Here is a 20,596-nt window from a genome sequence, read left to right as displayed (position 1 = left end):
GGATTATTATTAGAATAAAACAAAAAAAGAAAAAAAAATACCAAGTATTTGCTGCGGTCAACACAAAACCGCAACAAATAAGGAGGAGTATTTGCTGCGGTTTTGGTGCTGACCACAGCAAGCACTCCTCCTTATTTGTTTCTGTTTTGTGTTCACCGCAGCAAATAATGCCTTTTTTTGCTGCGGTTTTCAACCGCAGCATTCCATTTGCTGCTATCACTATTACTTGGGGCCAAAACCGCAGCAAATAATGGCCAAAAAACTGCAGCAAATGAGTATTTTTCCACAAGTGGTAGCTATAATATTTTAGAATGGTGGAAAGAAAAATCCATAAAATTTCCCATATTATCGAGAATTGCAAAAGATATCCTTTCAATTCCTGCTTCTACGATTGCGTCGGGAGTCTGCTTTTAGTGTAGGTAGAAGAGTTTTAGACGAAAAGAGATCTCGTCTTGCTCCACATACTATTCAAATATGTGTTTGCAAGAAAGATTGGGATCAAGCGGAGCTCCGAACACAAGGACTCAAGAACGATGATGATCAAGACGATGATGATCCATGGATGATGGATACATCTACATCATCCTCAGGAGGAGAGTCAGCGAAAGCATTTTACCAACAAGATGATGATGACGAAGACGAATAGGATCATGAATATCGGATAACGATCAATCAACATTCAACATCTACAAATAAAAGGTATAACAAAGAACTACGTGGGCTTTGATTCCTTCGGGATACGTAGGCAGCTTAGTATTCCTTCGGGTACTAAGTTCAAGTCCATTTTCTCCCTCTTTTTTTATTAATCATCTTTATCGTTTCTTATTAGTTTATTTTTTTCCTTCTTTTCAGTAAATATTTTAATAACGATGACAAACAATGAATTTCGCTAATTATCAAGTAATCATCAAAGGTACGTCCGCATTATTATAGTATTTTTATATTATATTTAAAGGAAAAATAAGAATGGAACCGATGGTCCGACCCGCCCGACCCGGGAGTTGGAACCGCCGGAACCGCCTCATGAACCGCCAAGGAACCCTTTGGAACCGCCCGAAATTGGAAACGTTCGAATCAGGTTCCACATGGAACCGGAACCGGCCCAACCCGAACCGTGGCCATCACTATTGATTACCTACAAAAACATGTCATAATTTGCATAACATTTTTAGGTAAGTGACATAATAATTCATATTTTTTATAGTTAATCAATAATTATAATTATTATAGAAAAATCTTGTAAAAATTAAATTCAACTGGATAGTTTTTGCTAAATTTTTGCTAAATTTTATCTAGAATAAGAATGATAAATCAATCCAACCCTTATCGTGGATAAAGCAAGGATAAAACCGAAGCCCTGCAAACAAACCCCCGCTAATCCTAAGCTTCTTCATTCACTTCTGAAGTTAACAATGTCGACAATTTCAACATTCCAACCATTTTCTCCTTCACTTTACAAATTCAACTACCCCAAATCTTTATCCCAAACCAATTCTTTTGCACTTCACTTCCAGAAAAATGCAATTGCTACCCATAATTTGAATATGACCCATAACTCTAAATGGATACGGGTTAGGTCAGCTGAGGAAGACGCTCAAATCCCAGAAACACAAACTGATACAGATGCAGCTGTTGCTGAAGAACCTGACCAAACTGTTGCAATCCCGGTTTCTCCTTCTGATAAGTTGATTATGTTTTTCCAGGTACTTTTTTATTAACTTTTCTTGATTTTGAACAGAATTTGTGGTTCCTAAAGTCATTTGTGTGGATTAATTCTGCTAATGATTTGATTGTTGTTGTGGTTATGTGTTTCTGATGTTGTGGTACCCTGTAAATTGTATTGGTTTTATGTTTTTGCCAGTTGGATTGTCATTCATGTGGGAATTGTGATTGTTGGATATTAGGGGAATTTGCGTTTTTCGGTGCAAATTTGATACATGCTTTTGGGGTAAAGAGCTAGAAGTTTAAATGCATTGGTCTTCTGTGTTTTGCGCTAATAATTCCACTTGAAACAAGGGGCGATGAGATTCCCACTCTTAAATCTGATACCACTCAACGAACTAATTCAATCATGGTTAAGGCCCAAGATATGGTGTATACTCTCCTAACAAGAGGAAGTGTTCATTGCAAGGTAGTGTGAAAGGTTAAGCTGTTTGACTGGTTGTGGTGATGTAGACAGCTTTATCTTACCAGCCCGTTATGGTGATTTCTATTCTCCTATGATAGGCCTTTATGGTTGTGTACAGGTTGGCTCAATCTTACTCATGAGTCATGTGATGCACTTATGGCGTGTCTAGTCAGTGGTACTAAATGATGGTAATGAAAATGATTTATAGCGTAAAATTTCATCAAAAGTTCCTTGTTATTCTCCCATAGTAATGAAACTTTGATTCAAAAGAATTTTTTTATAGAAATTTTTATTAGCACCCAGTAGCACCTCTTCCAATAATAATGCATTGAAATGAAATTTATAAAGAAAATGAGATGATTGAAATTAGACAAGCATGGCCGTTAAAGTAGCAAGAGATTTCTTTAACCATTACACTAGTTTTCATTCTCATTACCACCGTTTAACGGTAAATCAAACGGGCCGTAAAGTATGGAGATTCGGCTTTCCTCTCGTATGATTTCATTTTAAACAATCATCGATGGGACTTTTGTTTTTAAATGACCTTAGTGATTGATGGAATATGAATTGTATGCATTGTTACATGTGGTATGGAAAATTTTAAATGTACTTGAACCAACCAAGTGATGTTTTCATCTCCGTTTGAGCTTCTTAGCAGTATATGGTTAAACAATCCAAGTTGTTTTAGCCATGATATCCATATCTTTCTTTATAATCGTAACATTTTTCTATTCTCTTTTTCAAATGCCTCTAGATTTCAACGCATTTGTATAGCCGTAGCCTGAGGTGGTTCATTACTTCGTTTCATTTCTTTGTATCTAGAAATTTCCGCTCATGAATTCTACAATATGTTTTCTGACTAATTTCTGCTATTGATGTAGGCAGAAGGAACATTGAATGAATCAGCTATCCCCAATGTCACCCAAGCATTAGAGGTAGCACTCTTGATTCATGATATTCATCAAATATGAGTACTTTTGGTATTACTTTTTAGCTAAATAACTATGTTCATTATTCAACTTTATTAGCATGTCAGACGAGAATTACAACATGTTTCTTGTTGAGATGTTTTGCTATTTCGTCTGAATCTCTAATGCAATATCGAAGTTGTTTGGCTGTTATTGTTTGTGATCCATCTGAATTTAGGAGATAACATAGGATTTAGGAAAAATTGCAGACATTCACATTATATGTATTCTCAAATTTGTGAACATGCACCTTATATGAATATGTTTTAGTTTTTACACAACTACCTTATATCACATTTTCTTTATGAATCACCACCAATCAACGAAAAGTTCAATTTTGTTAAGATTAATGGAAAAAGAAGTAGGGACCCACAACCTTGCAAATCAAGAAGATCACAAAATATTAGGTGGGATTCACAATTTAATAGAAAATGCGACTTTTTCCGTTAAATGATGGTAATTCTCAAAGAAAAAGCACTATTAGGTCATGGCAAGCTATATAGTGCAAAATTTTGGCCGCATCACCGCTTTACAATCACATTGTAAAGCTATTAGTCTTAGGACTCGCTTGGATTGAGTGTAAATATTTAAAGAATAAATAAAAGTCAAAGTAAGAAAATAAAGTTAATTAAATAGAAGATTAAAGAAATTTAATTGTTAGAGAGGTTGAAGAATTGGTTAGAAGGTAGTGAAAATGGATAAAATAATTAGTTCCCTCATATTGAAGAATAATTTACCTTATGGGAGGATGGGAGAATACTTTCGTCCAAATAAGGGAAATCATACTCCTTTTTTATTCATCTTTTTTAGTTTACTCTCATTCTACCTCTTTTACAAGTATTTTAATTACTATATTTTTTACCTTCACTTACCTTTATTTTATTAGTTTGACTTTTTTTACCCCTTAAATATTTACACTCAATTCAAGCGAGTCCTTAAGAGGCTTAGTTCTTTCAAAGCACATTCTTAAGAGTCATGGAGGAAACTTAAAAGAGTGTAGTGGAATTCTTGAATGGTAATGAGTAATGACATATATCAAAAAAATAGAAGTTTGCTTTAGTTGGCATGATTTGGTAATTCATCTTTCTGAATGATCTGCCTGCTTTCAACATTGCACATTACTTCAGAAATAGCTAAAGGCTTTCATTCACTTTCTGCACTTGGCTATAGCTAATTATACATAATTTATTTTTGTTGTTTCCTATAAAGATTCAAACCTTACGACCTAACTTTTTTAAGGAAAAATTACCTGGAATAATCCAACATTTTCATGATTTTCCTACAATAATCCTACCTATTAATTAACCATGAATAATCCAACTTTAGGGGCATTTGCCTAGAATAGACTTGAGTAACCCGATGACCAACTATACTAGGTAATTCACAAAAAAAAGTAAACTGAAAATTTAATGTAAAATTAGAAAAAAAAATGAAAATTTACATAAAAATTCTAAATAATAAAAAAAAATCAGAATTTTTTTCAACATTTTATTTAATTTATCTTTTAAAAAAAAACTTGTTATAACAAGCCATCAGGTTATTGGATTTACTCTAGAGAAATACCCTCCAAAATTCGAATTATTCATGGTTAATCAATAAATGGGATTATTGTAGAAAATTAATGAAAAAATTGAATTATTCAAGGTAATATTTCTTTTTTATAATAGTACTAGTAAAAAGGGTTTACATTTTACATCAAGATTTACTTGGCTTTAGTTTATCGGTGTTGAACCGGTTCGACGCTTCCAAAATCTCCTTAAAATGACTTCAGGTGCTCCTGTCAGAGAAAAGCAAGCATATTTTAGCACTAATGGTGTCTTACATATTAAAGGCCGGAGTCAACTACATATTTGACTTCAAATTCTTTGAACTTTGAAGTGTATTTCAGTATCTTCTGTTTGGTGAAATAGACTATGAAAATTTCACCACCAGAATTCCATCCTCATATTCTCATACCGTGTTGATGACATTCCTGCTTTTGGTGTGCGATAGAAGAGCCATTCATGATCAATTTTCCATTGCTTATTTCAGGTAACAGAAGGAGTTTCTGATCTGAAGGTTCAAATTTCCGAGGGCATTGCAAGTGTTGAGGTGAGAAAGAACAACTTTAAACCCAAGAACTTTCCATCATCTTCTGTGTTGTGTGTGTGCATTCATGATTTTCTTTTACGAATCTATAGAGCACTCCAAAACGACCATGTAATTGCAGCTTTCCGGGTTTTTTCTCTACTTTATGCTATATTAAGAGAGAAAATCCGTCCCTCTATACACACTTCAACCAAACGTTTCGCTCATTCACTTGATCATTTGTTTTGAAAACATTCTTCTTGAATGCTTATGATAAATTTGGGTTTGTACGCAAAACCCACACAAGAGGGGAGTTGACTGTACACAAACTCGATGAGATTTCTTCGTAAAACTAATTGGTATTAGGAGGAGCAGTCCACTAAGTATATATGATAGTCAACATCTCTCTAATTCTTCGATATGGGATCACATGTGGATTATTTTCAACAACTTACCAATATTTTACTTCATGTGCTGCCGTACCCTGAGATATGACTGTTCTTGCAATCATTTCCTGAAGTGTCATGTTACAAAATAAGATTATTAGATCAATCATTCTTTTTTTCATCCGGAGGTAGTCTTTACAGTCGAGAGGGAAAACTAATCCTTCCTATAAATAATGAGAAGCTAACTCTGGTCATAAGGGTGAAAGAAAAGCTCTCGACTACTAAGCTAACCCAGATCAATCATTCTTTAAGTTGCTTATAACTTGGTTTACTTGATCTTTTTGTATTGCACAATCACTTTAAAAACGAGAATTTTAATTGGTATTCCCTCCATTTCAATGACTTTTTTCGTTTCATTTGGGCAAGACATATATTGAAATCTTAATATCGGTAACAGTACATAACTAAAAATTATAAATAGTTGATATTAATAGTCCTTGCGTTAAAACAAATCAAAAAAGATCCACTTGACTATGTTTTAACTTATATGTTAAGAATAAAATTCAAATTAAAAGTGAACTGTGAATAGTGTTAAAAAATTAAATGGGACAAAGTCACTAAAACGAAGGTAGTATTTAGTTGTAGCAATCATGTATTTGGTATATCCTTGTGCAGCTTACGAAGCAGACAACAATACAAGCGACGGGTGTGGCATCTAGTCTGCTTGAAACAATACAAGGAGCTGGCTTCAAGTTGCAAACATTGAACTTGAGTTTTGAAGACGATGAATTGTTAGCTGGGGTCTAGTACTTTTTTCCAAAAATCATTGTAGAAAACAATTTAATGTAATCTTAGCTGAGGCGCTGTAATTTAATGTTTTTATCATTGTTTTCATAAAGAAAGTGATTCTCATGTAGTACTAAAATTTGCTTCATTTGTCGTAGATATTGATATTCATTGCTATATTGTATCGTCATATTTTTTATTAATTCATATTCTAAAATATCTCTCGACTTGTTTTTGCTCTCTAAATTAAACTCTATCAACTCATTTTCAACATTGAAACAATATAGAAGGTGAATTCAATATTAAAAGTGTTGAGATAGCTAAATTTAAGCAAAATTTCGGAAATTTTCATAAATGTAACTATTTAAAAAAAAAAGATTATAGCTTCAAGTACCTACTTCATAGATTTTCGGAAGCGGTTATTAAGTTCTTTGAAAATGATGCTATATTAGAGTTCAAACAACGTGTTTCAAACCCCAATATTACCAAGATCGAGTATATGAAGTCTTGTGACAAACAAATTACACTATCAATGAAAACAATGTTTGTAGAAGATAATAATGCAATAAAATTACACAAAGATTTAACGAGATTTACCTAATTAAAACTATGTTCTCCGGTGTGTAGTATCTCACTTATATTATCACAAAGGAGTTCAAAGAACTCTCAAATGGAGAATTACAATAAAGAAGAGATTAGGCTTTGTGTTTAGGCTTGGGTAATTTTGTGAATGTTTTACAATGGCATATGAGACCTTTATTTATAAAGGTTTATACATTAATGAGTATTACATAATTAAGGCTAAGGATTAATGCATCATAAACAATTCCAAGAAACATCAAAAGTCAAAAATCGAATCCAATGCTCGATCAAGGCAACGCTTCATTACTTGGATGTCTCGTACAAGAATCTTCACCCTTTGGTCTTTTCATTAACTATCATTCATCATGCCATAATTCTTATGTTTAAGTCACTCCTTAATTCCTCCATAACTTCATGAATTAATTCTAGCACTTAAACACCATCATCAATCACACATTAAGTTACATACTTAACTCACCTATTTAATCCAATCATGGGATTCCCTCTTTATGCACTCATTAATGCATAGAATTGATTTAGGGAATTCAAGTCACCATTTAACACTAACATTCTTAATTAATATATGATGTTTATTGTAAAAAAAGAAATTATAATTTTTTTTAATAAATATTAGTTTTAAACTTATCGAATTAACATAAACTTAAAATTAATGAATTTTTAAATGAAAAAAAGGGAGAAAGGTCAAGTCCCACATGTTTGTATTCAATAATCTACTAGTATTAATCTTGGTTCACGATTTTGTTTTTGAACTCTAAGTTTTTGTCTTTTCACATAGATTTTTTCTGTTTTTCCTATATGAACTGCTATATCACATAGTTATTTATCACTTCTAATGAACCACTATGCTATGTGACATAGCGGTTCATTCATTACATCAAAATAGATAACGTAACTTTTGTGGATATAAATTGATAAGTGACACAATGATTAATGAACCGCTATGTCATCTTGCGATTTATAAAAGACTATTTTTTATAAAATTAAAAATAACATTGTTGAGCTTTGAACCCTAAACCTTGAAATTTTTTATCCAACTAAGCTACATGAAGTCACTAGGTCTTGAACTTAGTATCTTTACTAGGTCTTGAACTTAATATCTTTGACTCATTTCATATTAAGTTTTTTTAAGGAGATACTTCTTTCGTTTCAATTTTACTTGCAATACTTACTATTTTTGAATATTTTATGTTACTTGCAACATTACTTCTTTTGGCAAAACTAATCTATATAATTCTCTATTTTACCCCTACTTTATTCCTACCCACATATCATTATCAATTATACCTCATTACTTTAATTACTTAATTTACCCACTACCAACTACCTACTTTTAATTACACAAAGATTTTTTCACAACCTTTTAATGTAATTCAGATTTTAAAATTCCAACCATTTAATTGAATTAATATTTTAAACCTTCCAACCACTCTTTATTTAATATTTCTAGAATCCCTAAACATTTTATGACCCTAGATTGTTCCTTAAATCTTCATCCCACCCATTAATTTTCATATTCCTCTTATAAACCCTAACTCATCAACTTTTATTTCTCATTTTCATATGTACAAACGGCTTAAATCTCCCTCTACTATCAACTCTCCCTCATCATCATCTGATTTCCTGTTCATATCTCCATAAACCCTAGATTTTGTGCTTATTTTTCAACATGTTAGCATATGATTTCGATTATCCCTCACTATCAACGAACATGTATTAGATTTTGGTTCATATTCAACATCTGATTTCGACGGGTTTTGGGTTTATTTTGGCTTCTAATTTCGTGTTCTTCCTTTAATCTTGGGTCATCTTCATCTGCATCTGATTTCATGCTTTTAGGGGTTACAAAGGATACTGATTTCGTGATTATGGGTTTATTTTGGCTTCTAATTTTGTGCTTTTTGGGCTTATTTTGGTTCTGATTTTGTGTTTTGTTAGGTTTATTTTAGCTTCTAATTCTGGGTTGTCTTCATCTTCATCTTAAAATGGAGGCTTTAAACAAGGAAAAAAATTGTTGTGGTGTTCTTTCTAATTCTTATCTTCGATCTCTTGAAAACATTAAGCATGACAATATTTTTGATTCATGGTATGATCTTTATTATCTATACTATGGAGATTATTTGGTTCTTGACTCTCCGGAGCAAGATTGATGTAGGATCACCTACATCTAGTTCTTATGATCTAACCAAGATCAATACCATGATTCATCACATAGAAGAGGCTCAAATTTAAGGTCCAAATGTCAAGTCTTTTAATTTTGTAATCATGAACTAAGTCTTCTTTAATTTCAATCTTCTTTAACTTGAGTCTTTATTTTGTATTTTCATTTTTATAATGAAGCAAAGTCTTAAAGATGATTAAGCCAGGTTTAGGATCAAACTTAATCATGTCTCATGTTTAATTAGTTGATTCATAATTTTTATTTTATTGAATCTAGTATTTATTTTTGCTCATGAACGTCCTTTACACAATTAAAACGCATGGATCAAAACAAGCAATCAGATTCTACAAATTAAGCCGTTGCATTCTCCAAAACTAGCTGATTTACAACATCCATATGTTTTGAAGATCGAGTGGAATTTTTATGATAATATCTCCTACAAATCAGCCACAAATAATCCCAAGAAGATAGAAGACATAATTTGCAAATCCCAGAGAAAACTAGCTGTTAGAGACAACAAAAAAATCAGCAAAAATCTCCTTGTTCTTTTACTAGCTGTTGCATTTTATTGCCATTTTGGTTGTACTTTCATTTTCAAAGTTTGTATTCATGCTTTCTCATTGCTGAATGCTTTAGTATAAATAGGTTGTTTGCTATCTTGTAATGAAGCATCGGATTTTTACATTCTCAATTCAAAACAACCTTTGAGCAAATTCCTTCGTTCTCTCTTTTCATTTTACTTTAACTTGGATTGGTTTTAGTAAGTTAAAGTTCCTATGCTTTTCATTTTTTTGGCTTAAAGTTTGAATGTGTTTTTAGGAGCCCTTGGTTTTAATTTGTGGTGAATCTGTATCAAATTAAGCCTTGGATCAGCCATTTTCAAGTTGTTCATTCAGCATATCTTTTCTTAATTTTTCTTATTAATAAAATTTACATTACAACCTAAACTTTCAGCCTTAATTGCTGAATTTCGAAACCTCAAAACATACGTGTGCATAAAGTTTGGTCCTTGTTCAAAACTTTGCCAACCTATATCAAAGATCCCCCCTTTCTTATTATGGTCTTCCTGAGGATGGTGAGGTGATCTTAAAATCACCCCAAATTGAGCCGATTATGCCAAAAACTATTGGATTTAAAGATCCTCAAATATCAGACCAAAGAATACCTCCAAAATGAGCATTCATTGTTGTAAAAAATCAACTTTTTGTACCTACAGCTTTTTCCTTATTATCTGTACAATTACCCATGTAAAATAGGGGTATTATTGTCAATTATCATCCAAAAAAGCACTTTCTTAATAATTGTGCAACAACCTAATGTTGCAAATAAAACAGAACAAAGGAAGTATAAGATTTTAATGATAAGGAATCCATTTGGTTTTTATTAAGTTACTCTCTCCGTCCAATTGAATTTGCATTATTTTTCATTTTGGTCCGTTCCACTTGATTTGTATTATTTTTGTTTTTTGGATAATGGCCTACCACTTTCTTTTAATCTTATTCATACATTTTAATTTTTTAAATTTCATCCATATAATATATTCTCTCTCTTTTTTTATTGCATTATTCATCTTGAAAATTTTCTTAGATGCAATTTTATCAGTAAATTTAATGGACTTTGTTTTCAAAATCCTTTTGCTTGCTTTCCACATCCTAAAGTCCATAAAATCTTTACAAGTAGAGCAAGAAAAAAAGAAAAAGGGGTTATAAGAGGATATAAAAGCTCATTGGAATGGAAATATGAGGTGCCATGTCATTTTCTGGTGCATAAAAAGCTCCCAATCCAAAGCCACCATGCCTGAATTCTGAAACATCAAGTGCACTCTATCATCTCATCTATTCTTTGCTAATTAGAAGTACACCTCTTTTCTAAGGAAAAGAAGCGTAGAATATCAAATTTTTAAAATTTTTTGTATACATAATTAGAGATATTAAGAATTGAATTAGTACATTAGATTGCGTGGAAAGTCAAATGGTATAAGTAGTTTGGAATGGAGGAAGTAAATTTTTGAGTTAAAATTAAAAAATTATTCATATTAGCTTTTATATTTTTTTTGGCTTTTAATCTACCTTTTCTCTAATAAACAAGTAACAATTAATAAATATTGTTATCTTTGATCCCTCTTCATATGTTGATGATAAATATTGTGAGCGGGATTTATTTACCAAATATAATGTAGATGATTTAGTTAGGGACACATTTTTAAGAGTAAAGATGATTTTTCTTTTTTCAACATATATCCATGTCAAATAGTGAGATCTTGTAATATATTGCTACTTACAACCCATTACCATTTGACATAGCGATGTGTTTTCAATTGTATGTGTATTTATTTGTCCTACATGGACGGCAAAAACGTAATATTTAGCCTGTCAACATAATTGGTATAATTTATTTTTATAACACATCATGGGAAAAGATTTCTCAATCATAAAAAATATAGTAAAATAATTAGAATATTTATAAATTCACTTAAATAGATATTGCATATATTATTCGGCTTTAAATTTGCAATAATTTTTGTTAGTTTGTCTTACCAACTGTACTAGTACATTTATTAATTTTTTAAAACTATTTCATAATCAATCTATCAATTTATATTAAATTTAAATTTACAAGTTAAAACATAATCAAATGAGATCATATTTAATTTGGTTCAATTGAAAATTTATCAATTTAACATTTTAATTATTTTTAATAATGCATAATTAGTGATATTAAAGATAGAATTGTTGATTATTTCAAAATAAGAAAAAAAAACATAAAATTAGTGCGTTAAATAGAGCATAAAAAGCATATGTGAATACATGGTGTATTTGGATGAAAGGAAATGGAGCGAAAGAAATGAAAGTGATTTGTAGCGATGAAAAATCTTTTGTTTAGATAACAAAATGAGCGAGAAGAGATATATAGAGATTAAACGAATAATTTTGGTTTAGATTTCGATCTCTCCAAATTAGAAGGATTTTGAGAAAAAACTCAGTAATCCCTTCCTTTTTGATCTCCTAAAACAAAGAAGAGTTATTTTTCTTTTATTTTTCATCTTTTCCTTTTCCTTCCACCGCTCCCTTTTCCTTTCTGTTTTATTCTATCGTTCCCCTTCCTTGCCCCTCTTTTCACTTTAGAATTGTTATTCAAACTATGTGCTAGTGCCGGAAGGGATGGAGTATTTTTATTTTTCAACGTTTAATGATTGGTCAATTTTGCGTCTTAAATTGGTAGATTTAAAATAACTTTTAAATGAATCTAAAATTGTTGAGAATTGAACTATTGATAAGATTTAGATCTAAAGCTGAGATGAATTTAAAATAATTTCGGGTTAGAACTATTTTTGAATTTATTATATCGAAAACTATTTTTAATAGAACTCAAAGCAATCAAATTTTAAAGCGGGATTCAGGCATTAAAAGTAAAGTTAGAGACTAAAGCAAATCCATTAAAATCTTGTACTCATGGTGGTTCCTAAGCTTAACTAATGGACATAACATACTGTCTTTGTTCCCTCAAATGTATTCCAAAGACATTTGATCAGTAATTCAGACAAGTGAGAAAAAAGCCGAAAAAGAAAATACTCTCACTACTATAAATCATCACTTGTGCCACTAATTATGCCATGAAAATTCAAAATCTGTGATAAGTTTTGATTATGCCACGGGAAAAACAGGTTTCAAAACAATATCATAATCATACCCAATATTCTTGCCACAGGTAAATATATATCCTAGCAAAGATACACTTGTACCACAATTATGCCACGGGTAAATATATATCGTGGCAAATAAACACTTGTGCCACGAGTAAATTAATATCGTGGCAAACAAGCACTTGCGCCACAAATCAAGTCACGGGAAATTTTTTTGGTGGCAAACAAAAACATGTACCAAAAATTATGTCGCAGGTAAATATTTATCGTGCCACCAATTATGTCATGGGTAATATTTATCGTAGCAAATAAAAACTCATAGGTCACGAGTAAATAACTATTGTGGGATTGTGTTATAAATTATGACACATGATTTTAAATTCATCGCAAGTTTTGATCTTGCCACGGAAATAGTACTCCCTTCGTTTCTTTTCAAACGTTCCATTTGCTTTTTGCACGTTTGCTAATGCACTAATTCAATCTTTAATATCTCTAAGTATGCATAATTAATAATTACAAAAAAAAGATATTAATATACCTTATATATGTTGAGATGAATCAAACAAGATCCCATTTGACTATATGTTGATGGAAAAATACCTAAAATAATCTAACCTATTCATGATTTTTCTAAAATAATCCCAACTATTGATTAACCATGAATAATCCTAACTTTGAGTGGTATTTTCCTAAGATAAACCCGGTAATCGGATGACTTGCTATAGTAAGTTTTATTTTTTTAAAAAAAAAGATAAAAGAAAATAAAATGTCCAAAAAATGTAAAATGTGCGAAAAAAATTTATGATTTTTTTTATTATTCGGAATTTTTATGTAAATTTTAAATTTTTCTCTAATTTTAAATTAATTTTTAGTTTACTGTTTTGGTGAACTATAGTAGGTCATTGGGGTACTCAAATTTATTCTAGGCAAATACCCTCTAAAGTTGGGATTATTCATGGTTAATCAATAGGTGGGATTATTATAGGAAAATCATAAAAAGGTTGGATTATTCTAGATAAATTTTCCTATTTTAATTCATAAGTTAAAAATAAATTACAAATTAAGAGTGACTGATGAATATTAGTCAAAAAGCAAACATGACATTTGAAAAGAAACGAAGGCAGTATATTTTAAGACAAAATTAAAAAAAAAAAAAAGTTTATCAATGATTTAAATTCAAAATCTTCATCCAACTTAATTAGTTCTACATTTATTAGAAGCTAAGTAATTATTTTTCCTTGTTTTTTAATTTAATATAAGAAAAAAATTCTTTAAACAAGGATTCAATTCAATATACGAGTAATATTATTCTAATATACGACTAATTTTGGTGCATTTAGGAATATTAGTTGACCAAATTTATTTTTCGTAATTTTGCAACTAATTTTGTTCAACGGATTCTAACTTTGTTTAACTTACTTTTAATAATTTTGTTCAACTAGTTTTGTTCAACGAATTCTAACTTTGTTTAACTTACTTTTAATAATTTTGTTAATAATAATAATAATAATAATAATAATAATAATAATAATAATAATATCACTCTCATCTCAAAGAGTGCTTGACCCAATGATCCTGGTGACTTTAGACCTATACCATATTGTCATGTTATCTGCAAATGCATTTTTAAACTGCTTTGTAATAGGATGAAACTAGTGCTTAATGATATTATCAATAGCTCACAGGGGGCTTTTGCTGCAGGTCGTAGCATTCTCCACAACATTCTCCTGTGTCAAGATATTGTGAAACACTTTGAATGGAAAAACTGCCCCGCCAGCTGCCTCCTAAAGATTGACCTCCGAAAAGCGTATGATATGATGGACTGGGATTTTATCAAAGACATGATGCTTTCTCTAAACTTTCCAGAAAAGTTTGTTAGAATTTTCTACACATGCATCTCCACAGCCAAATTTGCAATAATGCTGATTGGCCAACCCTCAGAGCTGTTTCGATCGACAAGAGGTATACAATAAGGTGACCCAATGTCCCCCTTATCTTTGTTATTGGAATGGAATACCTGTCTAGAATCCTGAAAGCGTCCAGCAGATTGAGCAGATTCAGTTTTCACCGAAGATGCAAGAAATTGACCATTAACCACCTTATTTTCGCAGATAACCTCATGTTGATAAGTAAAGGAGACTCTACATCTATCCAGGTTTTGATGGAGAGCATAAACCTTTTTTCTAAGGCTTCAGACCTTCAAGCCAACAGTAATAAATCTGGCAATGTTCCAAGAAGGCTTGAGCAATGAACAAAAAAAGTCCATGGCAGAAGAACTCCAGTTTTCCCTCTAGGTAATCTCCCAGTCAAGTACCTTGGTGTACCCCTCTCCTTAAAGCACATAACAGTTGCCGAGTATGATGTCGTTGTTGACAAGAAGACTGAGAAAATCAGAAATTGGCAAGCAAAGTACTTAACGTATGCAACTAGACTTCAATTGGTGAACGCAATGCTCATGAGTATATCTAGCTATTGGTGTCAAATGTTTAATCTCTCCAAAAAAGTACTAAATGAAATAAACTCTATGTGACGTGCATATCTATGGCATTGAGATGCCAAAAACACTTCTCCAGGTAATGTAGGATGGCCTAATGTTTGTGCTCCTAAGAAGACAGGCGGTCTTGGCATCCGAAACCTCGAAGTTTGGAACATTGCGCAGTTGGGAAAATTGCTTGGCATATTAGCACTATGCAAGACTCGCTTTGGGTAAAGTGGGTTCATGAGGTATATATGAAAGGAGGTAGATTGAAATTTTTTGATCCACCTGATACTTCTAGCTGGGCATTCAAGAAGATTTGTAATATTAAAGATAAGTTGTGGGACTAAATGGAGCAAAGCAAATACTCCGTTAGCAAGGTATACAAGAAGTTGCAACCCCTACCCCCCCCCCCCCCCCCCCTAAGAAAGGGAAACTAGGCAAGACTGGTCTGATCAAGGTATGCTCTCCCTAAGACTCGATTCATCCTATGGCTCGCATTCCTTAATAAACTCAAGACCAAAGACCTTCTTTTCTAGTTGGGAGTAACCCCCAATGAATCATTGACCTTTTTTTTTTGCATGCAGATTTAGTAAATCTTGTTTGAATGCGGTACTGGCATGGCTGGAGTCTAATATCCAAATATCATCATTAAGTAATTTAGCTGAAAAAAATGGAGAATGTCCTCGACCAAGAAAAAAGTTTTTTGCACCGCAATGAAGCGATTTGGCAAGCAAAAGTCAAGTTCATCGAAAGTGTTTTAAAGACTATCAAGTACGAAGTGAAGGCCCATTCCACTACTATCTGTGTCAAAGAAAACAATAAAGATACTAGTAGGTTGTATAGGACTATACATGCTGTATAGTTTTGGTTTCTTTTTTTCCTAGGAGACTCCTATGACTTCCTAGATTCCTTTTGAGACTTACACATTGTCTTTTATGCACATGAAGAATGCGGATAGAAAACCCTTCCGAGAAGGTGTGCCTATCTAGAAGTGAGTTGTGTATGTCTGGGCTTGTCACTTGTACATGTTTTGCGTATTTATTAGAATTTATTTCTTCCAATAATAATAATGATAACAACAACAACAACAACAACAACAACAACAATAATAATAATAATAATAATAATAATAATAATAATATAATACTCGAAAAAACCCAAACTCGACCGACTCGAAAGCGACTTAACCTGAAAAATGACCGACCCGATAATTACACTACCAAGAATGATCCAACCGGCAATCGACCCGACCACCCGTTTTGACAAGTCCAATATCAATTTTTAGAGTAATCTCAATGTTAGAATTCATTCCCAATAAAATTTTAGTTTTCAAAGTATCTCAACATATTGAGTATATCACTTAAACCCTAAAACGCCATCAATAGATCTAAAAAAAATACGCATTTAGTATCTTTTTATCCAATGTAATTAATTTTCTTTAAAAAAAAGGACATTATAATCATCTTAAATGAATATATATATATATATATATATATATATATATATATATATATATATATATATATATATATATATATATATATATATATATATATATATATATCTTGTTAAATTAGTAAAATGAGTTTTTAATTCTTCTACATTTCAGTAAGCAAATCGATATAATTTATAAGATCGTTTTGCACATTTGAATGAGCTTTTCAGAAAAGGAATATTGCTACCCTAAATCATAAAACGCGTATCTTATAAATCGAAATATGGACTTAGTCATTTGTATATTTTTCCAACATGAAAATTGTGAAGATATATTTTTATGAGTAAATGAGAAGATATTTAACGACATTTTTATCTAACGTTACAACTTTAATAAACACAATAACTTTTATGAAGCGTGTATCTTACAAGTCTTTCAAAATAAGTATTAATTCCCCTATTTTCCTTACACTTAAATGAATTTGACGTACCAACTATTTTTTGAAAATCGTACAACTGATTTCTCTAATGTGACACATATCTCACAAATCCAACTATAGAAAGAAATTTAAAGTTTAGAACACGAGCGTAGCAATTATTGATTTTTTATAACTTGAATTCAATCACATAAAACTTTAATATTGTGTCAATTGATATGTGGATTAATGTCAGAGGAATGAGAAATAACTTTTTTTATTAAAAAAAAAGTTTCTTAAATAATAAAAATTAGAAAAATCAATTTTCAAATTTTATAAGTCATAACCCATTGGGTCAGACCGATCGACTCAGAACCGGGAGTAACCCGACCCGAAAATGATCTGACCTGAGAATGACCCGACCGAAATTGATCCGAACCGTAATCCGTTTGACCGACCGTTTTCCTAGGTCTAGTTATAATTATACTAACATTACTTAGATTATCACTAAATAACTGATGGATTGGTGGTGGGAGTGTTGGTATACCAACATAGAGGTCTTGAGTTCAAATCATATCCAAGGTATTTGTGTGGAAGGAATGTTACTGATTATTAACATTAAATACATACTACTAGTTGAATTTTTCTGTTTACGAGTCTAATTATATAAATGATTTGTAGCCACGTGTTGTGCATGTGGTGACAGAGCCACGGGATATACTTGTGGCAAAAGAATATAATTAGCCACAGAATTTACCGCCACAACTATAATTTTCCCGTAGTAACAATCTAGCCACGATTACTTATGTCTTTAACTTAAATTCAATAACGTGATAAAAAAATAAAAAATATATAGATAAATTAAAAATACAAATAAAACGTCAGTTAAACGTGTAAATTAGGGATGATTTTCTGGAAATTGAGACAGGTTACAAGTTTAGAAGTAAATGTAGTATTAAAATTTGATGGACAACACAATTTCTGAGAAGAATAGATGGACATGGGGAAGAACGCATTTGGATCTAAGGCAAGTGGGTTGTAGCTTCCGAGGACTTACATTTGTCTTTGTGTCTTGTCCATATACTCCTTGTCCTAATTTAAATACTCCTTTCAGTATTCTTTCTTCAGCCGATATATTGAGATAACGTCTCTAAGTTCCTATCTATTAAATTTTAATATTTATTTATTTTATTTTTAATACATATTTTTATTATTCTTAATATTTACCTATAATATATTTAATGTCTATCGATAAAGTGTTTAAAATGTCTACTTACAATATTTTTAATGTCTACCGAGAAACTTAACCTACTAGCCTACTTAATGCCCACTTAGTAAGCACTTAAATATTTACTATATTCTAAATGTCTATTTACAATATTTTTAACGGCTACTGAAAAACATACTTAATATTTTCATTTTAAACCAGCCCAATTAAAGATGATCTCTAAAAAAAACCTGTCACCGGAATTTGTTTTCTTTATTAATGTATGGTTCGTATAGGCTTGAGAAACACACATCCAACCAAGTAAATGGAAGAACTATCTAGATAAATTGAAAAGGGGCAATATTTTTATTGTTATAATTTTAAATTTAACATAATTGGTGATACTTAGTTATGATTTGTTTTAGGGGATGAAAAGTTTTATTTAGTGTATGTCTAAGTAAAATTGTTCATGTGGTTGAACGTAAGATAAGATCATCAAGTGTTACAAAACGAATAAATGTTACTAAATCGGAGGCAACACCTTGAAAGTCCTTCTAATGCTTAAGTCTGATGAATGTTAAATATGAATATGAAAATAAAAGTTGTTAAAAAGAATTTTGAAGAAACTTATTTCATTAGGCCGTTTGTGTGTATTTAGATGTATTTATATATACTGATATCAAAATTGACTGATTTTTTTATTTTACAAACTAATAACCAATGAAGTTCACTAATATATGATTGAAAACTAGGGTTTAGTATTTGATAGACTATCTTTGACTTGGGCTTGACCAAATTATCAACTTTCTTTGACTTTATTAGGAGGCTCAAATAATATTAGGGTCTTAGACTCCCAACAATAATTTTAATTATGACTTATAAAAATTATGGCAAAATAAGTGATACTTCTCATAATTTAGCTATTTTTTTTTACTTTTTATGTTTGCTAATGTATAACTTTAATCTTTAATGTTTATATTTTTATGTGTAACTAAAAGTAATAGAAAATTAATATTAATAAAGTACATATTATGATGAATTAAACAAGATTACAGATAACTATCAAAATTACAAATGCTACTATAACTTTGGGACAAAAAGTGAAAAAAAATCATAAGAAAAAAGAGTATTGATCTTTAAGTTACTAGGAAATAAAATCTAGAATCTTTACCAACTATATAAGAAGTACTTGGTGACAAGGGGTAGAATCTCTAACAACTAATTTGTTTAAGCGATAATGTGGACCTAAAATCCTATTAATAAATAAGGAGTTAATTCAAAAAATCTGAGTTATAATCATTATTTTTTATTCTTTTGGATTTGTTACACCTTTCTTTATGTTCATTCAACTAATTAATTAATTTAGCATTTTTTTATGAAAATAGTAGTTAGTTAGCACTTCTACTTGTCACGTGAGTTCTATTAATTGCAAATTTATAGAATTAGAAGAGTAAAAGCCTATGAATTTTATTACTCATATATTTGAAAGATGTTTTGAAATATTCGATATAGAATATAAGATGAATTTTATTTGACTACTGAAAATGAAATACTCCTAGGTTAAAGAGTATATATGTTGCATCCTTGTAGGGACCTTTTCAGACGAATTATATGTTAGACACCTTTCTTTTTTATAGGATCCATCTATTTAGGAAATTATTTTAGTGCGTACTTTTTTCTTTGCCCTTTTCTTAAATGGGGTATGAGTATAGTCTGTTTGCGACCTTCTTCTCTTCTCAAATCCCGATTTGTGTGGGATAGCGAACTATGATTATGGCGATGAGAATTGAATTTTATCTCAATTTCATTAATTACAGTTTTTCCTTAAATAAATTCTTAAATTCAATTTTAGTCTTTCGCTTAGCCTAGCTGAAAATAAAAGCAGATTATAATATGTAAGGGGACCACAGCAAAGTGTTCGCAATACCTTTGTTCCTGTCATTTAACATTATTTTTTTTCTTTGAAGTATCATTTAACATTATTTGTTTCAATTAGGATTGTCCTGTTATTTTGCATTATTTTTATTTTTAACAATAAACCCACCATTTTCTTTAATTTCATCCATACATTGAAGCTCTTTTTTAATTTTATATACATAATTTAATTTTTCATTTTATTTATTACCAGATAGAAGTGTTTTATATTTCTTAAAAACACTTCTCAATAATTTTAAATTAAAGGATATAGAGTATGGAAAAATTGTCTTGAATAATTTAACATATTGCCTATTATCTGTGAATTATCTTATCTTTTGAAAATTTTTAAATTATCCAATCTTTGCCTTTATTTTGTTGCGAATGGACCATCGAGAAAACAAACC

At 30.8% G+C, this 20,596-nt stretch overlaps 1 protein-coding gene across 1 annotated transcript; it reads left to right on the top strand.

Moving 5' to 3' along the window:
* Positions 1–1,265: 1,265 nt before the first annotated feature.
* Positions 1,266–6,562, top strand: LOC130802937 (uncharacterized). The gene is made up of 4 exons (XM_057667062.1): positions 1,266–1,703; positions 3,010–3,063; positions 5,128–5,187; positions 6,225–6,562. Exons 1-4 carry the CDS (start codon positions 1,413–1,415, stop codon positions 6,354–6,356), a joined length of 537 nt encoding a protein of 178 aa, XP_057523045.1. The 5' UTR covers positions 1,266–1,412; the 3' UTR covers positions 6,357–6,562.
* Positions 6,563–20,596: the final 14,034 nt, after the last annotated feature.

The sequence above is a fragment of the Amaranthus tricolor genome, chromosome 16, assembly GCF_026212465.1.
Source record: "Amaranthus tricolor cultivar Red isolate AtriRed21 chromosome 16, ASM2621246v1, whole genome shotgun sequence".
Classification (NCBI taxonomy): Eukaryota; Viridiplantae; Streptophyta; class Magnoliopsida; order Caryophyllales; family Amaranthaceae; genus Amaranthus; species Amaranthus tricolor.
The sequence above is the reverse complement of the archived record's forward strand: the minus strand, read 5'-3'. Positions and strand labels throughout refer to the sequence as shown.